This window comes from Antennarius striatus, chromosome 23 (assembly GCF_040054535.1).
Source record: "Antennarius striatus isolate MH-2024 chromosome 23, ASM4005453v1, whole genome shotgun sequence".
Lineage (NCBI taxonomy): Eukaryota > Metazoa > Chordata > Actinopteri > Lophiiformes > Antennariidae > Antennarius > Antennarius striatus.
This window is the reverse complement of record NC_090798.1, coordinates 13,358,104-13,375,969: the sequence shown is the minus strand read 5'-3', so window position 1 is coordinate 13,375,969 and position 17,866 is coordinate 13,358,104. Positions and strand designations below refer to the sequence as shown.

The window sequence follows — 17,866 nt, the reverse complement described above, 5'->3', positions numbered from 1 at the left end:
AGCAGGAAGGTGAATTCAATGCTGGACAGGAGTGGCTCAGTTCACCTGTCAGGAAACATCAGAGCAGTAAGAGAACCCTCCATGTCTGTGAGTGGTCTGCAGTGGCCCCCGATGGAGGAAGTAGTCATCAACACTGTTTACATGAAGTCTGCTGCGTCTGTCTGACTTGGTTCACTGTGATCATGAAGACTATATCACCAGAGGTTGGTGTTGTACCCAACCTCAGCAGAAAGACCTGACACAGCATCTTCTGATGTCAGAACTACCTAGAAAGTAAATGTTTCCTGAGAAACATAGTCAGATTTGGGGGGGGGGGGGTCTTAAAGAGAGGGCAGGAGACTTCTATACCTTTAGACTGTGGTTTGCTCCATTTGTGGAACACTTGCTTACACAAATGTCCCCAAAATAGTGCAACTATATCACGGTAAAAAGGTAAAGCACAGAGTAAGTAGTACACATAAGTGCATATATACTTTTGATGTTTTTCTGGCCGGACTGACGGTTGTCCTAGAAAATTATTCAGCCTCATGGCAAAAGAAAAGGTTTGTAAGATAATAACTGCTTTTGGTAAATGTAGAAGAAATTATAAGTAGCAAAGCTTTAGTAGTTTCACTTAGAGTACAGTGTTCTGTGGTCGTGTGGTATATTTGAAGGTTTCATAAAACAGAACCCTTTCAGTTCCAGAGGCCATAAAAGAGAATTTGTGTGGAGGATATGTTCCATTACAGAGCTGGATGGTGCTCAGGACCCTGCAAACTTAATCCAGCTCTGACACAGTTAAAACAAATGAGTTACCTTAATGCACTCTACCTCTGTCTGAGTGTGTCTTCTGGTCATTTCATTTACTTGTTGAATTGTAAAGTCGGTCCAGTGAAACGCTCTGTCGTCATGGAGGTGAGGTTGTTGTTCAGTGACAGGTGAAAGGTCGTTGTTTTGATGCTTTTCAGGGATGCAGTTTGTCCTCCTGCTGGAAACTATTTCTTAATACTATTGTTTTACATTCCATTTATATGAATCTGAAGCATCTAATCCAGATCAGATCAATCTGCTCAAAGTACGTTACAGAAAGGTTTTCTGTTTTTTTCAGTTTACCTTCAGGTCTTCAGGGAAATGCAGTTAAAGGTTTTCCAGTACGACACCTTTCACTGCAATGCCAGAAATCTAAAAACGAGCCAACAACTGCACCCGAGTGGAAAACTCCACAGGATGTGATGCTGCAGGGGCTCAGTGAAGAGGTTTCCACAGTCCTGAACCTGTGGACAAAGTCCCAAAGATACTTATCCCTAAAGGTCCCTCAGGATCTCTCTGTTCTAGTGCAGAGTAGCAGGAGCAGATAGACAGCTACAGGTCCAGGACTAGTAAAGACCTTTGCTTAGCACCATTTATATCAGGCAGGACCAACCTGATCTGAATAAGGCAGACCTGGAAAACTGAGTTATCTTGAAACAAAAATGTAACTTATTTGACTCAAAGAACATAAAATAAATGAGTCATAAGGCATTAATTTTTACTTAAATTATGTCAGAAATGTGAGTACTTCTTGCAGAATCAGCCTGTAGATGTAATGACTGCAATAATGTCTTTAAGCATTAGGGGTCGCCCAATCATCATCATCATCATATAGGTTGATTGATTGATTGATTGATTGATTGATTGATTGATTGATTGATTGATTGATTGATTGATTGATTGATTGATTGACTGTACTATTGTACATATAGGCTCCAGCTCCCTGTGACCCTTGACAAGGGATGAAGCGGTTGGAAGATGAATGAATGAATGAATGAATGAATGAATGAATGAATGAATGAATGAATGAATGAATGAATGAATGGATATTTTATTTCTAATTTATGCAAAAAAGAGGTTTTATATTTTAATTACAAATCGGCCTCTCGGGTTTAATTTTGTTAGAAGTTACTTGTTAAAATATGATGCCATTGATTGCTTGTCCAATAATGTGGATAATAGAAATTGTGCAAACCAACCTAAACCCTTTTACATCACGCTGTGGTTGTTTTACAGTTGCATCATGTTGTCATTAACCTTTAGTTGTTCTTCTTCTCTGACGCTGACTCACGGTGAACCAAAGTGTCTGCCGTCCTATATTGAGGAACACTGAAGGAACAAAGGAAAGCTCCAGATGGTAGAAGACCTTATGAGAAACATTGCAGTATTTATTTGACCTGCCACTTATTTTACCTCTTAATTTTATGTGCTGCTGTTCTCCACAACTACTGACTAAAACTTTGTGTTAACTTACAAAGTCAGTTAATTTCATCATTTGCTCCTTCTGGACCGGTAAAAGAAGAAACCAAGGGGCCCACATCCAGTGACCTGGACGGGACGGGAGCAGATGGCAGATGGAGTCAGGACATCAGGGCTCCGTGACCTTAAGATGAATCACCACAGTCATGCAGAAGAAACGGGTTTCCATAGTAACTAAACTTTAACTTGTTTTATGTAACAGAATCATTTAAAAATAAGCCAGACTTTCTGGATGAAACAGGTTAAATGGACCCCAGCTCTACAGCTAAATCAGACACCATAAAATGCCATAGAATACTTAATTTACCCAAACAATGTTACTATTAAACCTATCCTTGAAAAATATGACTTTGTTTCTGTAAAATATATCTCTGTTGTTCCATATGAGGCCTCCGATTAGCAAGAAATACTGTGTATAACAGATGATGCTTGTGTCTGAATGCTAAAATGTTGATTGGAATCTTATCCAATTTTATAATTGCACAATTAATGGAAATTCTGGACCAATTGCTCACGACAGTATGTACAGGCAGCGGTGTACTTTTTAAAAATTATTATTAACGTTAAAAAAAATCAAGATGAAGATTGTGGTTCATCATTGCAAAAATATGCATTTTAAAATACAAAGTTGTTGGTTTAGAGTAAAAGTCTGTCATCAGTTTTCTTCTCTTGATTGAAATGAGAACCTTTATGGTGAGAATCAGGATCTTTACCAACACATTATTTGGATTTTACCTTTTCAGACATAATATCAGTTCTATTTATCACACAGAGGCTCAGATACACCTGCCGGTGATCAGATCTACCCCGCTGTGGTCGTGAGGGTAACCCCCAGGCCACTTTAATGAAACCTGCGTGTGACGTCATTGATGCGCGACAGACTCGTACCGTTACCTGCGGTGAGCGTCAAGGGTCTGCTCGGTGCACCGCCCGTACAGAGTCTGGTTTATATCGATTCTTCTGTCGATTTAGAATCAATAACTGAATATAATCCACTTTAGTGTTTCTTCGCTTTTTTTCTTTCTCGAACCGGAAGACCGTAAAGATCCAGAGTTCGCAGGGAGGTGACATCTGGCGCTCCACACCTGACTTCATTCAATCAGACTTCACACCGTTTAGCCGACTTCCGTTCCAGGTAATAGACGCTCTCATTTCGGCCTGGAGAAGCTGGACAGAGGTTCACATCTACCTCCAGGTTAACGGTAAGCACCGACCGACCCCCTCAGCCGCAGAGTCCCGCAGGCCGGGCGGTTCACCCTCTGCCGTCACGGTACCCCGTCTGGTAGCCTAGCTAGCTAATAGCAACACAGCTAACAGCTAATGGGTTAGCTCTGACATGAAACGAATTATTGAAAAGAAAACGTTTTAGATTGTAATTAATGGTGGTACAGCAGCTACGGGGGTGACGTGTTACTTAAAATGACAAATTTTGCAATGCAAATGAATTTTTTTTCGGATTTACTCTGAAAAACGTATGCGATGTGGCTAACGCTAACGCGCCTAAGCTAGCTTAGCTCCGGTCAGGACTATTTCCTGCACGGGAATGAATTGTTGTTACCGGAGCGCAGCTCGTTCTTCACGTGAAGTTAGGCGGTGTTAACTATAATTCACCCGGTTTTTGAGTTACATTGATGGCTGTCTGTCTAGATTACGGATCTGATAAACGGAACATCTCGTTAATGTTTATTCTGGAACTCATTGTGACTGAATAAACACACACTGGCTTCATGTGTGTGAAACTATTCCCACGGTTAGCTGCACCAGTTACACTTGTGTTGTGATTAGTATTGCAATGTTGTTTTTTTCATGCATCAAAAAACGATGGAAATGCAATGTTCAGTCAATCTGGATATTTAAGATAATTCAGGGGGTCTCTTTAGAGTGAAAGTGAGTGGGTTCACAATAAAAACGAAGGTGATGAATGGTGGGGAGAGTTATAGTCTTTGTAGCCATTGTCAAAGACTGTGGCTCCCTAACACATCAGATAGGATCTACTCAATGGTTAAATTTTATTTCAAAGCGCTTTAACAGACAGAAAAACCCAACAGAACCTTCCTGATTAAGCATACGAGACAGTGGAAACCTGGCTTTTCTGAACTCTTGTAGATGTGAGACGGAGAACCTGATACTGATTCTTCAAAGAATCTTCACACTGCGTTTCAGTCAGTTGTTATTACACGTCTTCACCCAGGAAGAAGGTGGTAGAGAGCAGTTTGATGTTCATGTTTCTGCCAGCCAGAACTGGCACATATGGACCCAGACCGGTGTGTCAATCTGCTGCAAAGGTACTGACAGACCAGTCCCCCCACTCCCGGTATCTCTTTGCACTTTTGACGTCTGTTAATAGGCTCTCCCAGGGGTGTCAAACTCATGTTGGTCTGGGGGTTGCAAACAGCTTTATCTGATATCGGTGAACTCATAGGAATATTACACAGGAGGAACAATAGGTCCACCTTTTTCTTTGTATTCATGCAAAGAAGTAAATTGACTGTGGAGCTAGACTGGACCTCCTGGCGAGCCGGATTTGGCCTGCGGGCCGTTTGTTAGACAGCTCTGGTCTAGAGCAGGGGTCACCAAATGGTGGACCGCGGTCCATGATGGGTGTGTCCGGACCCGTAACCACTCCATGGTAAATTCACCAGAGTAGATTTTCTTGGCGCATTTTTACTGACGGTCGCAGCTACAGACGGCGGGCGCTGCTACTCCAGTTAACACGGTAATAGATCCACTCAGTTCAGCCAATCAGATCATTTGTTTACCTCCTCTGTCAGCTCACCTGGAAGTGAGACAGCTCTCTACCGCTGTGAGTTTGGAGCAGCAGAGCTCCAAACGAAGGAGGTGAACGAGGAAAACCGCTGGTTAACAATGAGTGGACCAAATTTGTTTATTCCTCCGTCAGACAGTTCAAACCATTTTACCTCATATGGTCTGAACACGTAGCATGAATTAACTCATTAATAACGTGAAGCGCCGCTATGAAACAAAGCACAGAACTTTTGCGCAGTATTATCCCCTGAAGTCCGAGCTGAGGGCAAAATGACCCAGAAAAATGTAAACTAATGTTCACTAAAGGCGTGGTGGAGTTTCTTCTTGGGGTAACAGAAAACATCTTTTAGTCATGGGACAGTTGTGAAGAAGTGCTTAAAATCTGTTGTTGAGACATTATTTGAGGGGAAAACAGAAAGATGAGATGTGTGGAGAAACTCCCAACGTCAGCTTCAACACAACCAGAACATCAGAAATATTAACAGCTTGATGCAGCTATTCAGAGACAACCGTGTGTGTGTGTGTGTGTGTGTGTGTGTGTGTGTGTGTGTGTGTGTGTGTGTGTGTGTGTCAGGTTCCTTCACAAAGATAAGGAACTCTTTGCTGAGTGTAACACCACTGAAACACACACAAGAGGAGAGGACATACATGCAGCAATAAAAGAGATGCTGACAAAGTCCAGTGGTCTCTTTCACCACAGATGACAGAGACCACCACAAGGTGTGCACAGGCAAAAGGTGTACCTGTGCACACCTTGTGTGCTAGGTTACTTGTGTACAAGTAAATGACAGTCAGGCCACATGCCCCTTTCTCTCATAAAGAAAGTTCTGTTTGCATTTTTTCCCCCCAAAAGAGCCAGTTTTTATTCATGCTTTCTGAACATGTTAATGTTTTTTTACTTGAAGTGTAGGCCTTTAGTTCTTTAGGCTGGGATGTCTTTAATTTACGAGAAAAAATGATTATTCAGCTCTTTTTGCGCTTTATTCTTAATTCTGAGGTTTGCGTGTTCTTCAGTCTAACATAAAGGTTTGAAACTTATCTGCCTGGGTCTACTTTTATTTATGGTCAAAGAGCTAGCTGTGCACTCACTTAAACATATCCTGCATTGAAAATTTGATAATAAATGATAATGAGACTATAATGACCGGCTATAAGACACAAACTGGACTTGGGTTCGGACCTTTTACTAAGAGGACATTTTTATAACCGGACCTCCGTGACTTTTAATTGAATACCCCTGGTGTAGAGCGTCCATGCATCATCCACCCGACTGCAGCAGCGTTTTCTCTTCCAGCCATCAGGACAGTAAACAGATTTCTCTCACTGCTCACTTCTCTCCCACTGATACTACGAAGTGACACAAAATACACTTTTTTTTCCAGTAGGGCTAATAACTGTAATATAAAGTATAAATATTGTAATTCAATATTTAACAAAATGATATTCTAGCTTAAATAACTTTAATAATTTCCTTAATAGAATTCAGAAAATTGTATGATAACTTGTGTAATGTTAAAATCCAAGTCTAATGTGATGCACAGTCATTTATTTAAGGTTAAAAAAGGAGAAAATAATCTTGGTAAAACTTACTTGTCCTTTTTAATTGTTACCTGTTTTGATGTCCTTAATGATTAATATACAACGTGTCCATTCACAGATATGGATTTGTAGGTGTTAGTGAGGAGTGGGAGCAGACAGGATGTTCCCATACGTAATAAACGTGTGTCTGTATTGTTGTGGGGAGAGACACAGTGATGTGTAGATTTCACATTTGTGCGATCACTGCCGCTAAACTGGCTACTGGTGTCAACCTGCAGAGGTTCAACTACAGAAATGACCTTCAGGATTCAATTTTGACAGTCTATAGAAGTTTGGACAAGTTTAACTGGTTTGCTGTTGAGACTAAGTCAAACACTGTTTAATTTTTGCTGAACTGGTTATGATGAAGTGCTGCTGGCTGTTGGCTCTGGATTGATTGGGGAGTAGGGTGAGGTAGCTGAGCGACACCGTTTTGCCCACAGGCCGTAGTTTAGACACCTGATTTAATTTACATTCAGACATCATACCAGCTCTGTTCTGCTGGACTCTCAAAGCTCAGCGTATGATGAGAAGTGACCTAAAGCACTGAAGAGCACTGGTCAGAGATAATCAGTGCGTCATCAGGCACTCGTGGAATATACTGCATGGTATTTAAGTGGTCATTATGTTTAAATGCAGCTCCTCTATCGAGTCTTTAATAGCTGTTCAAAGGATTGTGAGCGATTGTGTCGCTCATGCTTCCTCTGAAGAGTCCTGTTGGGTTTGTCTGTCTGTCAAAGCGCTTTGAAATGTCTGCTGATGTGATTAAGCGCTATACAAATAAAGGTTGATTCACTGATTGATTATCAACATGCCTCCGAAAAAGATGCAAAAGTTGGAGAAAATCAAGAGACAATTAGTGCTTTCTTGAATAAAACACAATCAAAAGTTTAAAGTATATGAATTAAAGGCAAAGAAAAATATTGAGTAAAAAAAAGTATTAGTGTACATCTTTCTTTTTTTCTAGAAATTGATTCATTAGGATAATCATACCATTATAGAGAGTGTTCAGAGTAAAGTTCTGTCCCACTCCGAGGTTGTTGGGTGGATTTATTTTAATAGTAAATCTTACCCTGTGGTGGTTTTCACTACGTTAGACCTCAAAGTCCGAACACGTTACGGTTGATCTCATCCTCACATTGGATGAAAACCTGGTGACAAACCAAAGACCTCTGCACACATCTATCTGTGGCCCCCTCAGAGGAGACTGTGTTGTCCGTAGGTGACGAGCTGGCGCAGGTCGTAGGTCGTTCGTGGATAATGCGAGATAGTGGCAGCAGCCTGGCCCAGAATCGCTGGCAGGGAGACCTGGGTCTGACCGCTGTGGGGCAGCAGGACACAGGAGGAGGTAGGCTTTCACTTCTGTCTCACTGTGTGTGTGTGTGTGTGTGTGTGTGTGTGTGTGTGTGTGTGTGTGTGTGTGTGTGTGTGTGTGTGTGTTTATGAATAAACATCTACCGGTATACAGGCGTGTGTATTAAAGGACTTTGCAGATGTTTGGTGTGAATGGACAGAGGAAAGTAAGAATGTATATAGTTTTGTTATCATTGTCAATTCACAGATTGCAAAGTGAGAGCAGAAAGCAAATCTGTTAAAGTCTGGTCAGTGAAATGAATTCAGTATTTAGTTACCATAAAAATCACTTCTTCTTTTTTAGGTGGGATTCCAGGAGACCCCCAAATAGTCCCGGTGTCAGAATACAGCGTACACAGCCCCATGCACCTCAGACTGGGGCAGAAAGGCAAGGTGTGGACAGGAGAGTATGTCGGTGAGGAGGATGCTATTGCTCGGGTGAAGAGTTTAAATGAAGAAGGAGAAGAAAACCACCTCGATCTGGAGGACGGGGGTGAGTTGGAGATCAGGGGTTGGGTTAACGATGAGGAGGAAGAAGAGAGGAGCATCGTCAGGGAGGGGCACCAGATCAAGTTGGACTGGGAGATCCCTGAATTCCCATCCAAATTTGCCCACCACCCTCCTTTGCATCAACACCAACATTGTGGACCGCAGCAGCAGGAAGAAGAAGATTGTGATGTTCCTGTACAACACGCTGCCCCCCAGCCCCAAGTTGGGGACGTTTTCAGGTCCCACCTTCACAGGAACCGTTCTCTGAAGAAGCGTCGGCACTGGCTGCACCTGCGACCCCACGGAGACCTGGGTTTCCGTCTGGCTCAGCACTGGAGGAGCTGGCGCCTGCGAGCCCAGTGGGTGTGCTCCAGAGGCCTGAGGTGGAACCGGAGGGGCCGAAGGTTCACGCTGTCCGGCGCTCAGAGGAGGCCGAAACGATACGCGCCGTCACCGTACGCCAACGGAGACGACGACAGGTTCACCATGTCAGAGAGAGGTAACAACTGCTTTTATTTCCAAACAAGAGTTAAAGGTTGGTCAAATACAACCTGGTGTCCAAAAAGTTGGGATGCTGAGTGTCTTCGAAGTAAAAGTGAGTTTAAAAAATATATTTCGACTCCAATTTCAATATTTCACCTGCCAACAACTTCCCTAAAGAGAAAAAAGATATCAGTGTTTTTGTGCTTAGTTCTGACTTTAGTGTGATAGGTCAGTCCTTTAAGGTCAATAAATTCAACCAATGCTCCTCATTTCCATGGAAACAGTTCTATCATGTGCACGTTTGACACAAATGAAGAGATAAAGACAGATGTGGACATGTAGGCATATCCAAGGGTAGATTTATGGTTGGGAACAAACTTCAGCTCCCGTTGTGTATTAGGTTTCATTAAAACAAATGTCCGCTGTCTGCAGTAACTAAACGTAACAGTGTGAGTACGTCAGTCCAACAGTTATCACAAATGTTTCTCACACAGGACACGTTCAGGTCTGAAGAATCAGAGGGTTGTCCTCTTCTCAGCAGACACACAACACAAAGTGTCTCACAGATGGAAAAAGGTTCCTATCCAGGATTTTCTTGTGCTTTTGAGTTCTAAATGGAGCCACGTGTGAATTTATTTTCTCCTCCACCGCTAAAATAAACCTTTCAAGGTTTGGAATACAGTTTGATACGTAAGTCAGTTGTTCTATGGCAGATTGTATTTGGTGGGTTAAATAATTAAGCCCTCAGTAGCCGTTAAAAGAAGCATTTTGGACCAGTGTGGAAGAAAATCCGTTTCAGAGAAGGATTTGGAGACTGCAAACCGTCAATTAAAAAGTACTTTTTGTCAGACACTTCTCTAAATCTGATACATTTCACAGGTTTAAGGGGGAGGCTGTTGGTGTTTAAACTAAATACTGGAGTTAAAGAGATTGAAATGTTTTTCTCCTGGCAGATACACAGATGAACGGCTGCTCTCTGTACAAACCAGAGGACAGAGGGAGGCTGGAGGTGGAGGTGAAGCCGGTGGAGATGTCCATCACTGAGGAACACATGAACTGTGTGACCGGTAGGAACACGTCTGATTCTGTCTTCATTAGTGGTTCCAGATTACTTGACCTTGACCGTTGAACACCACAACTCTTGTCTCACACACAGCAATGTTAAGAAGTCCCAGTTAGAATGTGATAACTTGAGTTTTGGTATGAATCCACTTGCATCCAGATTTGGACTTTTCCCAATCTCAAACAGGCACCTGGTGTATTCTGTGGTGAGAATAGTGTTTGAGTGACCTTCTCTTCTTTTCCCAGGTATTCTGGAGCAGACTTTGCAGCAGTACGGCAGTTTGATTCCCATTTATGTGGACGACATTGTGGAGAAGCTTCAGGACATATTCAGTCAGAGCTTCTCACAGCCACACAGGTCTGTCTCTCAGCCGTCTGATGACTTCTGCTCTTGTTTGAAGAAACACAAAAAGGGAAAAACTCATCAATAGTGAACATGTCTTCCTTTTTATTAATTCATTAATGCTCCAGCGACGCATGGTGTATATAAGAACAAGAAGAACTTTTCTATAACGCCACTACATACAGTTGGGAATAAACCAGAGAACCAGTAGAAAACCCTCACAGAAAGGAATGAAAGCGTGAAGCGACTGCACCTCCATCCCGCCCCCGCATGTTGTCTTCACAGCAAACGGAGGCGCCACGCCTCAGATCGACTGCAGGCTGTTGCCATGCTAGACTGGTACCATATGAAGGAAATACCCAAGGAATGTCCTTTGAGTCAGATGTCCAGTTACTTTGATCCCGTCTTTAAAACAGGACAGAACAGATGAAGGAGCTGAAACTCCAAAACCTTCATCCAACTTGAGTGAAAGCTTCGAAACAGTGCCAGTGCTTCTGGGTAATCTGGTTTTGTTTACAGAACGGGGGCGTTTAAAAGAAGAGCAATTATGGATGATTTGTGGGTTCGAGGTAGAATGTCCTCAGACTTGTTCTACTGGTCCAGTCACTGCGTCCAGAGAACACGCACTACTGCGTCCAGAGAACACGCACTACTGCGTCCGGAGAACACGCACTACTGCGTCCAGAGAACACGCACTACTGCGTCCAGAGAACACGCTACAGGTAGTCGCCGACTTACGACCTATGCAACTTACGACCGACCGACTTTACGACCACAATGTCCGGGTAACGCGGACATTCCCTCCAGCCACAGTACTCACGCTCTGAGGCTCCCGCGCTCTCTCCAGTCCCCATGCCGCACACACGCTGTTCAGTCACACTGAGATCAGCAGCCCAGCCCACTACTGATGGGCTGGGCTGCTTAGGAGGCTGTGACGGAGAAATGTATGAATGACGTATGGAAAAACTGTCAAGCGTTACGTGAACTCTTCTGCTGGATTTGAAAGTGACGAAGAACTTGATCAGATTCTGGAGAAAATAGTGAAACTGGCAAAAAACCTCTCCTTGGAGAACTCACGAATGATCGCGCTGTAAGAAGAACTGATCGCGCTGGAAGAAGAAAGAGTGGAAGAAGAAGAGAGAAGAGAAGCAGAGAAAGAAGAGGAGGAAACAGAAACAATGTTCACCACCAAAGGCTTGTCAGAAGGCTTTTCCCTGTTAAATAAACTCCGTGCACACTTTGAAGAAATGGACATAGAACATAGAAACATTTGCAAGGATTGAACGGATGGCAAACGACGCTTTCCGTCCATATCGTGAAATTTATGAGGAGAAAAAGAAACGAACAATTCAGACAAAGCTCACAATGATGATGAAAAGATGGTCTCCCGCTCCCACCAACCCACACGCTGCCCCAGCTGACGATCCGGACGACCCCCAGCCAAGAACCAGCGCTGCTGGATTGAATTTTTACTTAAGAGTCGATTTACGACCAAGTCGAGTTACGACCGATCTGTCGGTCCCAATCGCGGTCGTAAGTCGGCGACTACCTGTACTGCGTTCAGAGAACACGCACTACTGCGTCCAGAGAACACGCACTACTGCGTCCAGAGAACACACTAATGCGTCCAGAGAACACTCACTACTGCGTCCAGAGAACACGCACTACTGCGTCCAGAGAACACGCACTACTGCGTTCCTTTGGGTTGTTGCCGTTTTCCCGTGGAACGTGTTCCTGGAGGTGACCACGAGTTGTCCCGTACGTTTTGTTCCTCCACCACTCGTTTTGTCCTGATGGTTTTACAAATGATGAACGTTGTATTTTCTTCTTTCTCGGTGAATTATTCCTCTGCTGCTCGTGACGTTTCTGTTTCAGTAGCTCTTGTTTAGGATTGGAGAGACAGAAACGGCTCAAACCCCTGTTCCGTTGGAATCATTGACTCAGTCGGCCCAAGAGCTGTTTCTATTTCATATCTATGACTAATTTCCCTGATGGACCCTCCTGAAGGGATGAATAAAGTCCTACTCTACTCTCTCTATGGGAATGCAGGCAAGAACATACACCTTCTCCCCCTGGGGGGAGCTGTCTGGACGGGATTGAACATCTGGTTGTGTCTCTTTGGCAGACGAGTGTCAGTTTTTTGAGGATCCCATGTCAGTCTTGTTGGGATTAACAACAGTAAGGTAGCTACTAATCTGTTAATGGCACAAACTAATTTAATACTGGGACTTTTTTTTCCACTAGGAAAGCCATGATCCAGCACTTAATCCAATCCTTCCAGCGCTCGTCGGGATCGGCTCTGGCTAAAACCTTCAGGGTCAACTACAAACGGCACGTTCTGACGATGGACGACCTCGGTACTCTGTACGGACAGAACTGGCTCAATGACCAGGTACAGCAGAACCCTTCATGCACTCTGGTTCCCCATGCAGACTGAATGCAGTAGAGGGATTATTAAGCAGCTCCAGATTGAATCAGTGTTCTTTTGTAACCTGTCGTATCAGGACCTGAAAACCTTTCTTTCTACACATAAAATTGTTTGTAAAATACTGTATTGTCCACAACAATGCATGTGCAGAGGAACTGCAGTAGTGTCTCTTCAACCACATGAGTGCATTTTTAAAAAATATATGGCTTTATATGTTCTTTATTTATAGGTTATGAACATGTATGGTGACCTGGTCATGGACTCTGTGCCAGAAAAGGTGAGGGATTAAAAATGGTTGGTTTTGAGCCGTTTCATACTAAATGTCCCTCATTGGATTCAATGTGCAAAGCAGATGAATCATTGTGTTCATCTGAAGGTAACATGCAGAGCAGAGGCAACAGAGGTCTTAGAACTGTCATAATGTCCCAAATGGACAACATGACAAAGGTAGATTGCCATAAGGTGTGCGTTATTAACTTATATTTACTCACCTGCTTTGTCTAAATTTCATGTTAGAAATACAATTCAAAAGATTAGACAGTTCAGGATATACAAATCTAGAAAATAGTCATGTGACCTGAACCCAACAAGAAATGAATTGTGAATTTAGTGGTAATTATTGAATTTACTTATGTAAAACATCAGTAAACATCAACAGATCAGCTTGTTCAGGCTGTTGATTTTGGCTTTTCAGTACAACATCCTCAACATGTTGAGGATGAAAATGTATCAAGGTTAGGCCATGGCTGCAACGGGGACGTGAACTATTCTGCAGCTAAACTGGAGGTTGCCCACCTTTGATACTTTAATAGACAAAAGCATTGATTCACGGATTTATCATGATCAGTAGATTAAGGAGTAAAAGTAGATGAAAATGTAGAAACATGAATAAATCAAACCTGGAATTAAACACTTCAAGCACACTGAAAACTAATGGATTGACAGGAACCAGTGCCAGGTTTAAAGTTGGTAACTTTGAGAGGGGAGAGCTGTCGGCTCCACTGACATCTTTTGTGGGAAACAGTTTCCCACATCCAGCGGGGGACCTCAGGCATGGCCTGAAGACATGTGTACGTCTGCGTATCCAGATTCTCACCCTCCTAAATAAATACCAGGGTGTTCTGAGTGTACATAGTGATCATGTAAAAAGATGTTCTCTGTTTGTCCTTCAAATGTTGACTTGAGTTTTGTCTTCATAGGTTCACTTTTTTAACAGCTTCTTTTACGATAAGCTAAGGACAAAAGGCTATGAAGGAGTCAAACGGTGGACCAAAAATGTAAGTAGATGTGGGGGGGGGGGGTCTGGATCTGGTCTGCTTCTGAACAGAACCTGTTAAATGTCTACACACATGACCTGATCGCGTCACAAAAGGGCCGTCTCATAAAAGTGTAAAAAAAAAATGTATACAGAATTTTTTTTCTTTCAATGCATCAGATCTTTTCCATTACTTCAGACCTATCCATAGATATAAAGGTAATTCCATTTTTTTATTATATATTTTTATATGGAATTTGCCGTTAGAACCCTGTTTTTCTTCAAATGGGGAAAAAACACAAAATACGGAATATTTCCAAGTTAGTGCACAGTTTAATACTTCTGATGAAGATATTAGAACTATTGGATGAAGGTTTTTGCAGGTGTGTGAACACAGACAGTGGGTCTGTTTCTGGGTCGTGGGGTAATGTGGGGGCAGTGTCTTGCTGCAGACAACGAAGATCATGTTTCATTGTAACATGTCATAATTATTGTATATAGTAATATACTGTATATCATACATATATAAATATATAACATATATATATGCTTATAGTACACTAAAAATATGTAGTTATAATGGGAGTCAATTGGACTATTTTTGACCTTATCAGGTGCTGTGTGTACGCAGTGAAAATCTGCTGTTAAATACACTAACAGTGACAGGCATTAAGGAATTTAGAAAAAAAAGATGAAAGAAAATTACTGGGAAAATTTCATGTATTTAGCCTTTTAACAAACCCTCTACTGTTGTGATACAGAGGTGGGGCTCTACTCAACACACACTGTCGCTTCTTGAATGGTTTCCTTTCTTTGCATCCCTTTTTCTGTGAAAACAGGAAACGTGGAGTGAGTGAATGCCTCACAATAAATTGGATTTAATCTGGTATGTGAGTGTTCAGACTACAAAAGAGACATCCGGTTATTATTTACGACATCAAGGCTCTCGACACTTAAACCATTTTACAGTTTTAAGCCCTGCTAGGTAGAAAAGCATCGCTTCATCTCCTGGTGAACTTTTATCTGCTTGAAATGATTCCCTTCACCTGAAGCAGCAGAACCAGAAACGAGAACAGAACTATAGAATCTGGATCTGTGAAGGTTTTTGTGATCTGACCTTAGTGTTTTTCCCTATCTGCCTTGCTGACGGTGTGTTCCTTCTGCGTCAGGTGGATATCTTTCAGAAGGACCTGTTGTTGATACCCATCCACCTGGAGGTCCACTGGTCGCTGGTTAGTGTTGACATCCCTCGTCGAGCCATCACTTACTTTGACTCCCAGCGGACGCTCAACAGACGCTGCCCAAAGGTAGAGTCCACAGCCCCCCCCCGGCCACAGAATCTAGCTTATTCTAGATACGAGACTAACAGGAAGCAGCCTCCACAATGCCAGAAAAAAATTGCAAAGCCGTCCCTCAGACATAGCAGGTGTCTCAAACCAAATGAAACGTCTTCCAAAACCCTGTTGGCTTCATTCAACACAGATCTGATGACTGGGTTCAGTGATCAGCGTCCATCCGTCACACAATAATCAATGTTAATAATCAGTTGTTTATCAAGGACAGTCAGGCTTTAGGTTGATATTTTTTCTCTCTTGATAGAAAAAAAAGAAAATCACTTTACTGGGAGGTGAAAGTCAACTTGTGTTGACTTTCACCTCCCACCTCCCTTTTACTGATTTGCTCCACCTTTTTATTGTTGAGGTTTAGACACGTTACAAGTATTTTTACATATTTGATATTTTATGTGGTTCTAATATTTTTATTTCTTGAGTCTATAAAGAACGATTCAGCTTTGTTTCTTGGATTAATTTGATTTCATCTTCTGTTTCTTCTTTCCAGCACATCTTTAAGTATCTGCAAGCAGAGGCCATCAAAAAAGACCAGCAGCCCTTTCTGACTGGATGGAAAGGCTTTTTCAAAATGGTCAGAGGCTGTTTGTGGTTTTCTAGTTTGGCACAGAGCCTCAGAAAACAATCACATAGTCGATCCTGTGTTCTCCTGAGGCGGCAGCAGCTCGTGTCCCACGTAGACGGGAGTGTTTAAAAAAGAATATTTCCTCACCCCGATTAGAAAACAAAGTTGCCCCAACGCCATCTATGATGAGGAACGCTAATGAAACGTTCAGAGATATATACACTAAGTAAACTCTATAACTCCGATAGTCGCCGTGTGCCTTTGAATTGATCATGTATTGATTGTGTGTTGCAGAATGTGGGACGTCAGAACAACGACAGTGATTGCGGTGCGTTTGTGCTACAGGTGAGTTTCTCACATCCATATAAAACCTGAGGGATTTATAATCACAATTTAGTCTTTCTGATGTTTCATTCCATGTTAAAACTTGGATCTTATGGATGCCGAGTGGGGGTGGGTGGGGGGTGAGAATCTGTTGGCTCTACAGACAGTAACTTCCTGTCCTTGTCTACCCTGCAGTACTGCAAGTGTCTGGCATTAGGACAACCATTCAGCTTCGGCCAGCAGGACATGCCGCGACTGAGGAGACAAATGTACAAAGAACTGTGTCACTGCAAGCTCATCCTGTGACCCCCCCCACCCCAACCCACCATGTCTGACTGCCCCCACCCGTGACAAGAAGGAGAGACTAAGATATGACAAGACGATCAGGGGAGCAGAAAGATTCTGGAGACTTGTCCTCCACCAACATCGAGTCGTCTTCTGTTCCTGGGGACTTCCTTCATGCTTCATGCTTCTCTTTTCCACTCTGAAACCGGATGTTAGAATGTATTAATATTCCGTCCTCCTGGAAGAACATCTTAACGATCCCATTGAAATAACAAGCAATCCAGTGGAGACGGAAGGTTTGGACCACAGCTCGTCAGATCTGATGTTTCCTGTTGGATGTCTGAACACTGTGTGCAGATGTAGAGGGGGGGTGAATGCCAAAAAGATTGATTCATTCTGATTGGACCGGTAGATTTTTACGCTTTCTATCCATCCACTCCAAGCTGTATATTGTGTCCCATTACAAATGTGAGAAGTGTGAAGCGCTGAAGTCAATATCTTTGAAAAACAAAGACAGAAACAAGCAGAGGATTCGGTTCTCCGTGCAGTCATCAGTTTGTCTCTGCAAAGCTACGGACATTTCCTCTGGATATTTGTTTAAATCTTGGTAAATGATGCTGTGTTTTCTGGAACTGTTTTTTTTTTTCTTCTTGTTTACGTCAGAAAGAGTTCCAGCATGTGAAACCCCGCTCTAGTATACTTCAGAACCTCCACGTAATCAGGGACCAGCACACGTTGTGACTGGAGTTCCCACTGGCCAATCTGTCTTCCCATTCAACAAGTTGAACAAACAAACCAGAAGCTCAAATTGTCACGGCTGAGGCACGTCCATTCATTTTTCAATCTTTTACGTGTCAGTAAAGGTGTTGGTATGCTTATTGCTTTAAACAAATTGTGTGAAATGGAGTTCCATCGATTTGTGTTATTTTCAGACTAAAGTACAAAAGAGATCCAGTGGTTAGTATTTCATTCAGTTGTTCTGGTGTGGACCACCACTGCTACACAACAGATCCAGTCAATCATCTATGGAGTTAAAGTGTCCTATTCTTTTTCCCCTTTTTTATTTTGAAACGAGTTGGATCTAGAGTTGACTGTTTTATATATCTTCTACAATGCATTATGATAAAAATAAAAGTACACAGAACGTGTGTGTGTGTGTGTGTGTGTGCTTTTTATCAGTACTCCAACCTTATGAATGAACCTTGTAAATGTGTGCTCAGTGAAAGGCGTGGCGCTACAGAGTTGTTCGAAGATAAATTTTGTTTGTTTTTTCTTATTTACAGTATTTTCCGTGCCATAAGGCGCACCTTCAATGAAT

At 42.5% G+C, this 17,866-nt stretch overlaps 1 protein-coding gene across 3 annotated transcripts; it reads left to right on the top strand.

The window, feature by feature from the left end:
- Positions 1 to 3,161: 3,161 nt before the first annotated feature.
- On the top strand, positions 3,162 to 17,687 carry LOC137590824 (sentrin-specific protease 3-like). Of its 3 annotated transcripts, none has more exons than XM_068308621.1 (12): positions 3,162 to 3,470; positions 7,835 to 7,960; positions 8,270 to 8,953; positions 9,891 to 10,004; positions 10,246 to 10,357; positions 12,587 to 12,734; positions 13,000 to 13,047; positions 13,970 to 14,047; positions 15,195 to 15,332; positions 15,865 to 15,948; positions 16,234 to 16,284; positions 16,459 to 17,687. In XM_068308621.1, the coding sequence occupies exons 2-12, from the start codon at positions 7,873 to 7,875 to the stop codon at positions 16,567 to 16,569; spliced, it is 1,656 nt and encodes a 551-aa protein (XP_068164722.1). In that variant the 5' UTR covers positions 3,162 to 3,470; positions 7,835 to 7,872; the 3' UTR covers positions 16,570 to 17,687. The 3 variants fall into 3 exon arrangements, with proteins under 3 accessions (XP_068164722.1, XP_068164723.1, XP_068164724.1); XM_068308622.1 differs by having other exon boundaries at positions 7,814 to 7,960; XM_068308623.1 differs by lacking the exon at positions 7,835 to 7,960.
- The last annotated feature ends 179 nt before the right edge of the window (positions 17,688 to 17,866 follow it).

Bases quoted from the DNA above. Each gene is read 5' to 3' on its own strand.
- LOC137590824 (XM_068308621.1), top strand. From the start codon at position 7,873: ATGCGAGATAGTGGCAGCAGCCTGGCCCAGAATCGCTGGCAGGGAGAC. The intron at 7,961-8,269 runs GTAGGCTTTCAC...CTTCTTTTTTAG, and splicing joins GCAGCAGGACACAGGAGGAG to GTGGGATTCCAGGAGACCCC. The intron at 10,005-10,245 runs GTAGGAACACGT...TTCTTTTCCCAG, and splicing joins ACACATGAACTGTGTGACCG to GTATTCTGGAGCAGACTTTG.